The following is a 14,836-nucleotide window of genomic DNA, read 5'->3' as shown; positions in this document are numbered from 1 at the left end:
TCTCGCTAATCAGGTAATGTCTGGAATGCGGACATGACTTCCGTGTATTAGTTGGACGTTCGGCCAGCCCGATCCTCGGGACACATCTTCATTACCATCTACGGTCCCTGTCGGCTCACAGAAAACTCTCACTATCCATGATTTCTGCTGACTCAGAAAATAAACTCTCACTATCAATGATTCCTGTTGACTCATAGAGTAAATTCAACCTTCAATGCTCTTTTTTATGTGTTAGCATTTTCACCGCGCTATGTTGTAGATGAAAAATTTTTATTTATAAAGTTCAACGAAGAACAATATTCTGTACTAGTATTTTATAAAATGGGAATGCTACTTCCTTTGAATGCGAGTGGGGGCGAGGATTCCATTATAAGATGGGAGGAACTCCCTCCCGACTCTCCCCGATTCTCCCCACTCTCTCTCTCTCTCTCCACACTTTCTCCCATTCCTTTCTCCTCTCTTTTCAGCTTCTCTGTGCGGAGACGAGCTTCTGGGATATCTGGTTGGAAGCGGTGCGTTTCGGGCGCAGTGATTAGGGCTTTTCTTTTCTGTTTTGGGCTCTATTTGCGCTGCAGAAATTGTTCAATTTGAGCGATTCAGCAACTGATTTGTAGGGTTTTGGGACTCGGGAAGTGTTGGGACTTTGTTCAAACAACGTTCTCCCGGCGGTGGTTTCTTCAGTTCAGTGGCGTTTGGGTGCTGCAACTCTGTCTGCTGATTTTGAGGTGAAGTTTGGAATTGTAGCTTAATTCTGAGAAATGCTTTCTTTTTACAAGTTCAAATTCTTCCAAATATACGTGAATGTGTAGAAAATATTGGAACCAATTTAGAGCTGAAATTATGAAACTGCCGATCCCTTAAATTGTTCTTCAACTGCGTCGGCATAACATGAATGTTCAGAGGTGGTTGCACTCACACACATACATATACATATATTATTGTTATTTTTCCAATGTTATGAACAGAAGTGGATCACAAGAAACTTTTCTTTTTATTTTTTATTTGATTCTTTAATCTCCTCATTTAAGTAGTCTCACATTTATTTTAATTTGCTCTTGGAATGTAGAAAACCACTTATATATCTTAGAAGACTTACAGTGAGTTGACCTTCAACTACTTCCTAGAAATTGGAGACAACTCCCCTCCCCTAAGTGAACCATAATTTAAAAAAAATATTTCCTGCCTCTAATTTGTTGATTTCACCATTTGACCTATTATTAAGCAGCTCTTCAAAAGAATAACCACTAAAATAGGAGGGTCATGGGGATTGTGTGGCATTCAGTTTTCATGAATCCAAAGAGATTTATGTTTTATATGCAGTTAGAAGACCCAAATCATCAAATTAACAATGGTTAATCAAGCTAAAAATATAGTTATGAATAAGAATGCAATTCTTTGAGCAAAATGTAAGTTCTAGTTCAAAGGACAGGTCCTATGAAGCAGTAACATCTAACAATCAAAAACCTAGGTTCTATTGACCTGCATGTTCAATCCCTGGACCAAAAGCTAGAGAGATTTTATAGATATCTAGTGAGAGGGAAAATTCTTTATATAGAAAGAAAAAAAAATGTAGGTTTTTTTTTTTTTTAGAAAGAGTCATTGCTCTCTTACTCTTTTTATGCGTCATTGTGATTGAAAAATAGAATGTTAGCTCATATATTTATTTTGTGTTTTACTTCAGGTGTTAAATTAAGGCTCATCGGTCGATGACTTTTGCTAGTTTCTTGCTTGTGCAAAGACAAATCACATCTAATGACATTTTATCCAATTCGTAAAAGATAATATTATTTCTTTTAAATGGCAAGACGAAGAGCTAAGAAAAATGTTAAACAGCCTACTTCATCACCCGGTAGGAATGTAAATGATGCTGAAGCAAAGGAGCCCCAAGTTGTGAATGAAGAAGAGGCAATCAAATGCCAAGAAATTAGGAAGAAAGAGGAAGAGTTCAGGCAGGAAGGTATGCTTTTGATTTCCATCGACTTATTTTATTTATTTCTATTGCATAAAAATGGTATGTTGTGTGCATATGCTGTTCTTGATGGTCATCTGTTTTTATTTTTGTACTATGCATTTAGTTGTGCTGGTTTTCTTTTATTTTTGTTTTTCTCTTGGTTCTTTCTTTGAGGACTTTTTGTCTTCTCTTCCTTAAGAAATTTCTTTTGTTATAAAAATAATAAATAAATTGAGAACCTGCTTAGTTACGTAAAAAAAATTTCATTTTCCATTTCCAGTTTTCAAAAGAACTTTTACAATAATGCCAGCTTGTTTTCCAATTTTCCAACATTTGTATTGAAATTTGGTGAACATATTTTTAGTATTCTCCAAGATCTCCACATAAATGATGGGAAAAAAAAAGGTCAAGTTTGGTAGTTTTTGGAAAATTGAAAATGGGAAATGAAAGCTGTTTTCTATGACTAAACATGCCCTAAAATTTCCTAGCCTCATGAAAGAGGTGATGGTGCATATCAAGCCAACAAGATGAAAGGTTGGAAAAGGTAAGGCAAGTCAAATCCACATGAAAATTACACAATGATGCATAAAATATGATCAGTTACATTGCTTCATGTGCTAGTGCATTAGTGTATGACTCTACGACAGAAGATTTTTATCTATGTAGCCTCATAAAATGTGTATATATTAATAAAAATACTACGGGCATTTTCCCACAGTATAAGAGGTTTCATTCATGAGTGATTATTTTATTCATTCAACTCGCATAGTGTTTCATGATGTGTAATTATATTTTTATAGAAGGTATTTTTCATTTTCATTTTATTTTTCTTTTGGATATTTAAATTGTTGCACTATGATGTATGTATTTCTGGGAATTGTTATGTGCAGTGAGCATGGAGTCACTCCAAAAAATTTGGGTGGCATTCATTTGATACAATATGGTTTGAGTGTTTTTGAGAATATGTCTGTTTTTTCTGCTTTGCAATTCCATTTTGTTGTGGAGTGTGGGCACATGATGGCTGATGGATCATACCAGAGTTAGTCATCTTAGTAATGAATTGAGTGTTGAAGTACTCAGCATTATCACTACGAAGCATGCAGAAGATGTTAAACAATTCAGAATGATTTTCATTAAATACAACTAAATCATTCTAGAGTAATCATTGACAAATGTAACAAAGTATCGAAACCCCAACTTTGACGTGACACAACTAGGATCCCAAACATCAGAATGGACTAACATGAAAGCGCTAACTGCCTATGTATTGACTCAGTAAGCAAAGGGAACACAATTATGCTTTTCTAATTGACGAGTCTCACACTTGCATCCAGACAGAACTCAAAGTAAGAACTAATTGTTTTAACTTGTCTAATGACGGATGACCAAGACGTCAATAAATTTTATGTGGTATAGCAGTGGCACTGCAGACAATAGGAGGAGAGAGCGACTCAAAGTAGTAAATTCCACCAATCTCATGTCTTGAGCCGATCCTCTTCCTTGTCTTCAGATCTTGAATAACAACAGAATCAATAAAAAAGGTTACAAAACAGTTTAGTGACTTTGTAATTTTACTAACAAAATAGAAGAAAGAGGGATGGAGGGAGCGGGATTTACTATTCCTATCCCCTTAACTATAGTAGTGGATTCATCGGTAAGGGTAACTTAACTTGAGGTAGATTTTTTAGATACTAGAGGGTAGAAAAGAAGTTGGTGACACCTGTCATATGGTTAGCTGCAACAGGGTTAATGACCTAGGGACTAGTGGGAGATACTGTAACATACAGATTGTAGGATTATCTTTTTGAGCAAAAGATGCAATGTGATGAGATGCTTGTTTGGATGCTAGATACTATAGGAACCATGAATAACCCTCCTCTGAGATCGTTGTAGTACGCTGATGCTCGAGCAAGGGACTAACAAGGGGAACATACTTTTGGGATTTGGGGACTCCACCCCAACACATGCAAAACTCGATATAGCAACAAATCAGATATACACAGTGAAAACATGCTTTTGGAATTCATGGACTCCATCCTAACATGCACAACCTTCAAAAACTGGAGCAAGCCATGAACATACAACGAACCAATCACATACACAACAATTGCCACTTTTTCAGGCCCCAGTGAACTCAATAAACATTGACAAACAGTCTCAGGAAGTAGCAAACAATCATTCCATGGGTGCCACATATGAGCAGCTAAAAGTTGTGAGATCTTTGGACAAAAAACATCACCAAGAACTTCAGTAGTGTTTATAGAGGGATTCAAACACTGCAGGAGGAATTTAGCCATTTAGGGCTGAAATATGTGAGAAATAACCTTTACACGCTAGAGCGTGGGATTGGCCCTGCCTGCTTTGACCAGCATGTGAGGGCGCGTTGGAGGAGCTCTGGTGATGGGAACCCAGTGGGGGATAGCTTCGGCAATCTCTGTGGGTGGCTGTGGTGTTGGTTTTGCAAAGCTATAGGAGTTTTTGTGTTTCTGATGTGGTGGCGTCATCCAGGAAATTTCTGCAACTGCTGTGATTTCCAGCATCTGTTGGCTGTTTTTCACTCCTGTGGTGGTGCTGGAAATTCTCCTATGACAATGCAGCAGATTTAGAGTTTTAGGTTTTGGTTTTTGGCTGTGACTGTGGAAATTAGAGTTTTTAGGTCTTAGAATCATGCTCTGATACTGTGTTGAAGAATTTGGTAAAATGAAAGACTTAATCACAGTGATAGGTCTCTCTCCTTAGTTATAATATATGTCAAGTACACCACTGACCATAATACCCTTACGCTCACACTTGCCAGTATAGCACCAGTACATGCTAATAAAGCTAAATGACCAAAATAACCATTATTAGCATGTATGAAAATATGATGTGCCAATGTGGGGCCAAGTGGGCAACAGTAGCTAGGCTTTTTTTCACAGCACCAAAGAATAAAAGAGGTTTCTTAATGAAGCAGAGAAGAATCAGGAGGCAGTGGCATTGAATCATGTTGGTTGAATTCTTGATAGCGAAAGGAGGCTTCATCAATAGTGTTTTTCTTTCACCTAATTTGGAGACAAAATATGTTGTATTGCTATTGTATTTTTTGTTTGTCTCATATATGAACATTTTTGTATTTTTATATTTTATTATATAAAATTATTTTATTTTATTTTTATAAGATTTATAAGGACCAATTTAGTTGTGGAAAACTTTTCCATTTTCCATTTTTAGTTTTTCTAGAATCATAAAAATTTTAGATTATTTCTTCGTTCTTCAATAATCATATTAAAAAGTTAGAAAATAAAGAGTTTGTTTCATTGTCAAAATAGTTTTTGTTTATTTTTATATTTTTAGATGTCAAAAGATTGCAAGCTTATTTTTAGATTTCAAAATAATTATAAAAAAGACAACTTGTTTTTGCAATTTTCCAAAAATTATATGAGGTAGTGGATTTGGATTTATGTGGATATAGAAGAAACTCGATATAATTTTATAAATCCCAATTCCATTCCCCAATTTAAAGTAAGAAATCTAGAAAACAATAGAAATATATTTTTATATAAATTTAGAAAATTATGTAGAAGGTGCCATTTTTGTAATTATTTGAAAATTTTGAAATGAAAAATAAAACTATTTCCACAAAAAAAAAATAGTGCCAAAACTTTTTATTATTGTTGATTTTTTATACAGATGTTATAGAACTGAAAAATTAGCTAAATTTTTTGTTTTTCTTTGGAAAACTAAAATGGAAAACGAAATCTGTTCTCTCCACAACTAAATGGGCCCTAAACTTCATTTATAATTAATAAAGTAGTGAAAAATAGCAAACGCATGCTTCTTCTTGCATAGTATCACGGACCTGCAAGTGTCGACACCACTGAGGGCTGCACAGCACTCATTGAGAACCCTTCCCCAACTGAGTCAGCCAAAGCTCACATGTTGCCTACATGCACAAGAATTTCGTAAGTCTCAACAGTGGTCACACTAGTAGTAAATTAAAGGCGACCACAGTTATATAGGCAAGAGTTAACCATACTGAAGACATCTATAGATTAGTAAAGTGCACCACAATCATACTTAGCAAAACACAACGATAATAGTGTCTACTTGATTTATTCAATCAAGAAAGCAACAGTACAAACATTAACAAAAACAGTATTTATCAATACAAATCCATGGAGAGTTACAACTTACACGTAGAGTCATTATCTCCCCCTTGTTATCCCATTACATTGTCACTCCCATAATACATAGCAGCTAAAACAACCAAGATGACATATAATACTTGTACTAAATTTTATATTTAAATTGGTTAAAATTTACAAAAAATCATTAAAGCATTAGTATGTTGATTTTTGGGATCAAAACATGTGAATCTATATGTTTTTCACAAGTTTGCTTATGCAAAAAATTAATTCAGGGATGCAGTATGCGCTACCTGTTACATTAGGTCCATGATGGCTGCAACTGCTGCACCTGTACCTTTTTGCTATGCTGACGGCCACACGTTTTTTAAAACCCATTCATTAACCTTCTCGTTTCTCTGAGATGCTGAACACCGATGCCAGATTCAGAAAGTATTCCTTTATTTAATGACGAAGAAACTTGAATGTTGATAGTGGACTTGTGGCCATGCATGAGGATTGGTTTCTAGAGGGGACGTTAAGGGATAAGTCTGTTGAGGCCCAAGATCAGATCGATACCATGGCCCATGGGTTTGGGTTTGGTAGATTTTAGCAGGAAGAAGGTTGGGTAATCTTAATTGCACTATCAATTACAACGGGAAGGGATTGAAGAAGGGTTTAAATATAAGTAGTTGTATGTAGTATGTTTTTTCCTTTTTTCTTCTTCTGGTTTTGTTTGTTAGTATAGTGGACTCTTCTCCATTAGTATATATCCTCTGTCTCAGTAAAATTTGTTTTGCTTTCATTTTTTTTTTCTGTAGCTTATAAAGTGTTCTCGTGTCAAGTCTCATATATTGATATAACTTCTAATTCAAAATTGATTAGTTTAGCTGTACAGATTTTAAATATTTATATTGTTCTAGTTTTATTCATTTAATATAAAGACAAATTGCTTTCTCTCCCCACATTTATTATACAGACGAACGTCAAAGCACTGCAATTATGGCTATTCGTAATGTGGAAATTGAACATTTGCTGACTGGTTTGCGGTTGCTTCGCTCATATTTTAACAAGGAACAGCTGCAGATTCCTGTCCTGCAATTTTTCAGGGAAAATCTTCCTAATCTGTCAATTGTAAGAGATGGAAAATATGGACAATTTGAAGTGCAATGGAAGGATAAAGATGGTAAAATATCCACAAGCCATGCTGATGGAAGAAATATACATGCTTCTCTTTTACATCGGCTGTCCACAGCTTATCCCGAATGCTCTGCTGCAATCCCATCTTTTGGCGTTGAATTTTCTAGCAAAGCAGGTATTGGTGAATTTCTTGTGATGTGTGTGTAGCTTACTTGAAATTCTGAAGCTCTGAGACTTTGTGTCTTACGTTTGTTATTTGCTTGATGGCAGTGGAAACAAGTCTTCTAGGTGCTGACAGTTTGCAGATGAGGGACTTCGTATATTCTCTAGCCCCTGCAATTTCTGTTATACTTGCAAACAACTAAGTTTTGTTTCAATGCCCTTTTTTTCCCTTGTCATTATGAGGCAATTTTTTTTTTTTCATATAATTTTTTTTATTTTTTATTTTGAGCATTGTTTGAATGCTCCTTTCATTTTTAATAGCATATTTTCCTTTCAATTTTTCATTTACAACAATGACAATAACAAAGCTGAAAAGAAAATATGGAGTCAGCAATATAAATCCTCTTCTTCCATTTTGCTTTCAAAATTGGAAGGCCTTCAAGCCCTTTTGTTTGAATTTTGATTAGTGGGTTTAATGTGCACTTATCTTGCATTTCATGAAAAAAAAAAAATTAATTAATGTCTCCTATTGTGCAATCCAATCCAAGCGCAACCTTGACATTAGTCTTGTATTTTTTAAATGTCATCTTTTTCAGTTTTTGGAGGAGCCATCTGACACAAAGATGCTTGGGCTGCAGGACGCTCTCCAAACTCCTGGGGTTTGTAGCTTCATGTTCATGTTCATTCTTTCTCTGTGTTTTGCTTTTCATTTTTGACATTACAATGTGTTGCTTTTAACTTCAGAGCCCAATTCATCTTTTATTTGTTGAAGCAGAAAGAAAAAACAAACAGTGTGCATTGGATGCTTTGGTTAAATTAAGTAATTTCCTTAAAGGGTTGCATGACGTGACTAGAACTACAATTACGGGAATGCCCTGTCATTTCGGTGCATGGTCTGCTATGTTCTCTAGGGTGTTAGAATTAGTTCTTAAGGGAGTCTACAGGAACTTAGCACTTCTTTCTTGTGAAAAATAAGCTATTTTATGGGTTATAATTTTAAAATGGGGAAAGAGTTATGATAAATTCCTTAGACAATGATAACAACAATCAAACCTCAAGTCCCCTAGGTGGGGTTGGCTATGTTTATTCCTTTCTGCCATTTCTGCATGGCCTAAAGCAATATTCTCTAAAAGTTGTAGTGTAATCCTGTCCTTTTTCTTACTACATCTGTCTTAGTTATTCTTGGCTTATCCTTTTTACAATGTCTAATATCAATTGAAAGTCACTATTCTATAACAGGAGTATTATCTTGTTTCATTAAAATCTGACCATTCAATTAACATTATTTAATTTTACAAAAAATTGACAAATAATTTGAAAAACCCATGATTCTAACTCCACTTCCCCTACTTTTTGCCCGAAACCTGCATTCCATGAGTTTGTACGAGATTTTCAGCTATATTCCCTGCATTTATGAGGCTCCGCATTGTACCGACGACATTTAGGAATACCAAGGGCTTAGGAATCCTAATGTTTTTTATCTGATGAGGAGTTTCCTAAGTTCTAAGGTCAATGGCATTTTAGCAATCAATGTCAGGGTATCTCTGGATTTAGACTGGTAGGAAAAGCTGCAGACACCATTGATGGAGGGGAGTGAGTTTGCAATGAAGTTAGGGGACAATTGAGTCTGTGTTATAGCTTAATTATATATATATATATATATATATATATATATATGTATGTATGTGTGTGTGTGTGCGTGTGTGTATAGAGATATTTTTCAACTGTACAGATATGTTAAGCATGCTTATTCATTTTGACCCAATTTTCATAAACTCTATGCATCACTTCTTCAATTTCTCCTGCCTGAATGATTGACTGAAGGTACTAAATTCTACTCACCCTGAGAATTTTTCGATTAAGTAGTTAAATATTTATTTTCTTTGTTATTCCTCCCAGAATCACTAAAAGTGCATTGCGTTGACTAGCTTCTGCTTATTTTGAATCATCTACTCTCAAGCTTTGTGTCACGGTCTGCCTTTTTCACACCGTTGTGAAGGGCCGTGCGGCGCTAGCTAAAGCATTCTTGCTTAACTAGCTAGCCTTTTGTTTACCAACATTCATCCACGAAGCACTTTCATTAACATTCAATCAGATAGCAGCGGAAATAATAATCAATTCATGAAAGCCGTGGCAACCAAGCAGTAAATATTGAAGCAAACGTAATTCATTAACAAATCCTCCGTTGACATGTTGTACTTAGCGAAGGAGGCAAGTAGGCTAAGTACGTTGACAATTGCTAGTGAGTTTTACAATGATTGATGAACACTCACCCTCCCCTAAAGAGCTTTCTAGGCCATTCTCACTCTAGCACTAGGAAACAACAAAGTGACCGAGGAGTCATACTGCCTTATTTGGCTTACAATGAAATAAATACTAAAAAATAACCCTACACTAGTATTTACATGATGGAAACCCATCCCAAACACACGAGATAAGCGGTCATAAGCAAGCATAATGCCCTGAACAAGCTTAGCCCGTGACATTCTCCCCCACTTATGCGGTCGACGTCCTCGTAGACTTTTGGCGATAGGTACACTTCAACTTTGTCCACGAATGGCTTCAAATCTTCCGCAGAAATCCAGCTGATTTCTTTATCATCAAGGCACTTCCACTTCACTAGGAACTTCTGCCGCTTCTTCCTTGAGGATAGGAACTTTCTGTCTGCAAGGATCTCTTCAACATCATGTCTGTCAGGTTGCACTGTCTTCAACTCTGCGCTGTTTGATTGACTTCTGCTCAGGTCGTTGGTGTTGGCGTTGAATGGCTTGAGGCAATTGACATGAAATTGCGGTTTTCTCTCCTGATCTGCCCACTTCTTCATCTGCTTAGAAGCTTTCTCCAGATAGGCTTGGGCAAACTCTGCATTCTTTCTCCCTTCGTTGGTGAAGATGTACGCCCTGCGACTCTTTCGTCTGTACGGCTCGCCCACTGTGTGAGGTAACAGCGGCAGCTGGTCTGTAACAAGCTCAATAGGGCTCTTGTTGGTAGTTGAGCACCTTTGGGCTTTGCCACAGAATGGAGCCACATCAAGTAGTTGCACGCCATTCTTCTGGTTGTCATTGACACAATGGCGCAAGTACTCATCTAGTAGCTCTCTGAATCTCTTCATCTGTTCGTCTGTCTGTCGAAGATAACTCGAAGAGATGTCAAGGTGTGACCTGAATATCCTGAAAAACTCTGTTAAGAAGTTGTCAGTGAACATTAAATCTTGGTCACAAATAATAACTTGGGGAAAACCCCAATGTTTCACAACAGTCACAAGGAACAATTGTGTCGTCCCCTCTGCCGAACAGTACTTTGGTGCAGCCATGAAAGTACCATACTTCTTCCGCTTCCTCTTGTCTTGTTGGCAAGTGAGACAAGTTTTGGTATAATCAACCACATCATCCTGCGTGTGCGGTCAATAATACCTCCCCAGTAGTCCTGTCATTGGAGTCATTCTCCGCGAATACCCTTTAACGAACTTCCTGCAGTATCCAGTAAGGCCAAGAAAGGAACGCAACTCCTTCACTGTCGTGGGGATCTTCCGTTCTTGAATCATCCTTACCTTCTCCATACCCCTCCGGATACGACCTTGTTCAACGACTTGACCAAGGAATTTGTTGCTCCGCCGAGCAAAAGAGAAATTCTCCTTCTTCAAATTCAGACTGTTTCCCTTCAGCCTGTCGAACACCTTCCGTAGATGCTCTTCATGTTTCCTCTGAAACAACACCGATACTCCCAACTGTGTTTTGGAAGGGCGAATACATCCCACTTCCAATTCATCAAACTGTTTTCCCAACTCTACTATCTCTCGAGGCGCAATCCGACATGGCCTTTTAGTAGGTGGTTTCACTCCTGATAACAACTCGATCTCTTGCTCCACCGTCCGTTGTAAAGGCAAATTTTGAGGCAGCTTATCCGGCAACACCTCTTTATCCTTATCCAACACCGCTTGGATGGTCGTAGGCTCCAGCTCTTGGCCTACTTCTTTGTCTACCACCACCGTGGCTAGACGTGTCTGCTCACCCTTACCCAATCCTTCATTGAGTTGAATGGCTGAAAGGGACTTCCTGTCGTCTCCTTTCGTTGCAACGACTTGCACCATGTACGAGTGATCTCCCATCAGACACAGGGAACCAGCCGAAGGCATCAGCACTGCCCTCGTTCCCATTAGGAACTCCATTCCTAGAATGACTGGATAGTCATCCAATGGCACCGTTGTGAAATTCGCGTGACCTTCCCACTGTCCAAGCTTTATAACCACTTGCTTGGCTACTCCCAGAGTAGGCTGGGCTACAGAGTTAACTGCTTTCACGCATCCTATATCCTTCTCTAAGGATAAGTTGAGTCTCCTTGCTTCCAACTGCGAAACAAAATTATGAGTAGCCCTCGTATCCACCATAGCGCGAGTACTCTTCCCATTTATCCTCAAGTCCACAAACATTAACCCTTTTGCTCGTGTAACTTTTGGTATTTTTGCCTGCTTTTCCAATGCGTTCATCAACCGCACTGAACCCACCCTTGGGGCATCGTCCTCTTCCCCATCGTCTTCCACTGCCTGTTCTACAATGGAAGCCTGTAGGGCATTAAGTGATGCTTTGTGAGGGCACTCAAAAACTCTATGAGGACCTCGACATAAGAAACACTCAATTTTACTCTTCCCCTTTCCATTGGGTGTGTTGAACCCTTGAGACGACGAAGCTTCCGTTAAGGTTGATTATTTCGGGTCGGCTCCCCCACTCTTGGGTTTGCCATTCCTGAAAGACTTTCCACTGTTTCCCTCTCCGCCAAACCGTTTGGACGAAGCGGTCTCGTCACCAGCGTAGTCTGTCAAGCGTTCTGCAGCCGCTTGTGCAGTTGACAAGTCTTGAACCCTTTGCCTGTGAAGTTCAGTTCTTGCCCATGGTTTCATCCCCTCAAGAAAATAGAACAACTTGTCCTTCTCCGACATATCCCGAATATCCAACATTAAAGCAGAAAATTGTTTCACATATTCACTGATTGACCCCGTATGCTTGAGATCTCTCAGTTTTCTCCTTACATTATACTCAACGTTCTCAGGAAAGAATTGGGCCTTGAGCTCTCTCCTCAAGTCTGCCCAACTATTAATCACACAGTTTCCATTTTCAATTTCTCGGTACTTGGTACGCCACCACAGTTTGGCATCACCAACCAAGTACATGGTTGCAGTATCCACCTTTGCCTGTTCTGAGGCCATCCTCACAACGCGAAAGTACTGCTCCACATCAAACAAGAAGTTCTCTAACTCCTTGGCATCTCGGGCACCCCCATACGTCCTGGGTTCTGGCACCTTGGTCTTGCTAACTCCCGGAGTGTTGGAGTTCCCCATAGCAAGAACCATCACATTTACCTTTGCATCTAGATCTGCCATCCAGGCCTGCAAAGTTTCCACAGTGTGGTGAAAGTCCTCTGACATTTCACTTGTCAAACTTGCTTGATGTTTTTGTGATCCCCTCACCTCATCAACAAGTCCCCTCATCTGGGCCACCTCCGCGGCCATAGTGTTGGTTGTTTCCTCAACCTGTGCTTCCAGCACGCTGATCCTCTCAGCATTGTTTGGTGCCATGGTCACTTACCAAAGCTTTCCAAACCCAACAACGAAGGCAATCGAATTCACGTAGCAACTCAACCTTGGGCTCTCACCAAGTGTCACCGACTTGGGCTCTGATACCAAATGTCACGGTCCGCCTTTTTCACACCGTTGTGAAGGGCCGTGCGGCGCTAGCTAAAGCACTCTTGCTTAACTAGCCAGCCTTTTGTTTACCAACTTTCATCCACGAAGCACTTTCATTAACATTCAATCAGATAGCAGCGGAAATAATAATCAATTCATGAAAGCCGTGGCAACCAAGCAGTAAATATTGAAGCAAACGTAATTCATTAACAAATCCTCCGTTGACATGTTGTACTTAGCGAGGGAGGCAAGTAGGCTAAGTACGTTGACAATTGCTAGTGAGTTTTACAATGATTGATGAACACTCACCCTCCCCTAAAGAGCTTTCTAGGCCATTCTCACTCTAGCACTAGGAAACATCAGAGTGACCGAGGAGTCATACTGCCTTATTTGGCTTACAATGAAATAAATACTAGAAAATAACCCTACACTAGTATTTACATGATGGAAACCCATCCCAAACACACGAGATAAGCAGTCATAGGCAAGCATAATGCCCTGAACAAGCTTAGCCCGTGACACTTTGCATCATAATTCTGCTGGTTTTACTCTACTTATAGTTTCATATCTTAACACAATCATCCATAAAACAACATATTGCATTGGTACTCTGTTGATGTTCACTTATGTGATAACAAATTATTGCATTTAGATGGAAAAATATATATGCTTTTAGGAAAGTAGTGTTGTCAGAAAATTTGTTACAACAGAGCATATGGTTAGTATTTAATAAATGACAGCGCAATATACTGATGATGAAAGCTGCTCTCATTAGTTCTCCCAAGGGACGTTCTGATGAAAATTCCTCAAAACTGCAGTCTGCAGGAATCTCTCCATGGTTCTTAGGTTTGCTTTTGTAACACATGATATCCCTGAAGTTTTTCCAACTTTAATTGCAGGTTACTAGTGGTAGATTATCTGTTGGGATGACACCAAAAACTTTAAGACTGCCTAAGCCTGGTGAGATGCTCCTATCCATCCGTGGATCGCCCCTTGGTGTGTACAAGGAAGATAATATGGAAGCAATAAATGGTAGGTGTCCATTATGTATCCACATCTGCTGTAATTCGCTTCTTTGGTACTCACCATTGCATCAAAGAAGTGAAATTGTTTGGATTACTAATATCTCACAGCTCTCCGAAAATGCCAGATGCAAAATGGCGAATGTTTTACCAACACAGCTGAATCTTCTGATGCATCCTAATAACAAAATGGAGGGGATGATGCATCCTTGATTTATATAGTTTGTCTTTGTTATGTTCTAACTTTTGAACTCGTAATTGCAGAGTCAGAAGAGGGGTGATTGGGATTCAAGTCAGTTGGTCAACCATGGTTGAGAAGCTGCAACGATATGCTCATATGCTCGTGCAGGGCTGGTTTAAATGTCTTTGCCGTTGTACCTTCATTGGCTCTAATACAAGAACCTTGGAGCTTGATGTCTTATTTGTATGCCTTGAACATTTTGGTAATTAGAGAAGATATAAATGAATTTTCTCATTCCCCTGTGCTTATTGATTTCAGTACCTTTGAGAATTAGAACCCTAAAATGCTATTACAATCACCCAGCATGGCATGATAGATGTCTGTATTTTCCCATCTGAAGCAAGCTACATGTTCTGTTTTGTCATTCCTCTCTATAATGGCATGAATGAACGGAACTGTACTCTCAAATTTGCTTACAGCTTACAGAACATGTATTTGTAGTTTGTTGTGGTAGCTCTTGAATAATACATATGCTCTTTTGGACGAAGATGAATTTTGGTGGTGGCCCTAAAGCACACCTGTTTTTTAAAGTCTTAT

At 38.5% G+C, this 14,836-nt stretch overlaps 1 protein-coding gene across 1 annotated transcript; it reads left to right on the top strand.

Annotated features, from left to right (window-relative positions):
* The first annotated feature begins 318 nt into the window (after positions 1-318).
* Positions 319-14,533, top strand: LOC131167271 (uncharacterized). The gene is made up of 7 exons (XM_058126000.1): positions 319-725; positions 1,682-1,957; positions 7,034-7,369; positions 7,465-7,511; positions 7,953-8,015; positions 13,936-14,068; positions 14,323-14,533. Exons 2-7 carry the CDS (start codon positions 1,798-1,800, stop codon positions 14,337-14,339), a joined length of 756 nt encoding a protein of 251 aa, XP_057981983.1. The 5' UTR covers positions 319-725; positions 1,682-1,797; the 3' UTR covers positions 14,340-14,533.
* The last annotated feature ends 303 nt before the right edge of the window (positions 14,534-14,836 follow it).

This window comes from Malania oleifera, chromosome 11, assembly GCF_029873635.1.
Source record: "Malania oleifera isolate guangnan ecotype guangnan chromosome 11, ASM2987363v1, whole genome shotgun sequence".
Classification (NCBI taxonomy): domain Eukaryota; kingdom Viridiplantae; phylum Streptophyta; class Magnoliopsida; order Santalales; family Ximeniaceae; genus Malania; species Malania oleifera.
Note: the sequence above shows the minus strand (reverse complement) of the source record. Positions and strands in the feature narration are given on the sequence as shown.

Bases quoted from the DNA above. Each gene is read 5' to 3' on its own strand.
- LOC131167271 (XM_058126000.1), top strand. From the start codon at position 1,798: ATGGCAAGACGAAGAGCTAAGAAAAATGTTAAACAGCCTACTTCATCA. The intron at 7,370-7,464 runs GTATTGGTGAAT...GCTTGATGGCAG, and splicing joins TGAATTTTCTAGCAAAGCAG to TGGAAACAAGTCTTCTAGGT. The intron at 7,512-7,952 runs GTATATTCTCTA...CATCTTTTTCAG, and splicing joins GTTTGCAGATGAGGGACTTC to TTTTTGGAGGAGCCATCTGA.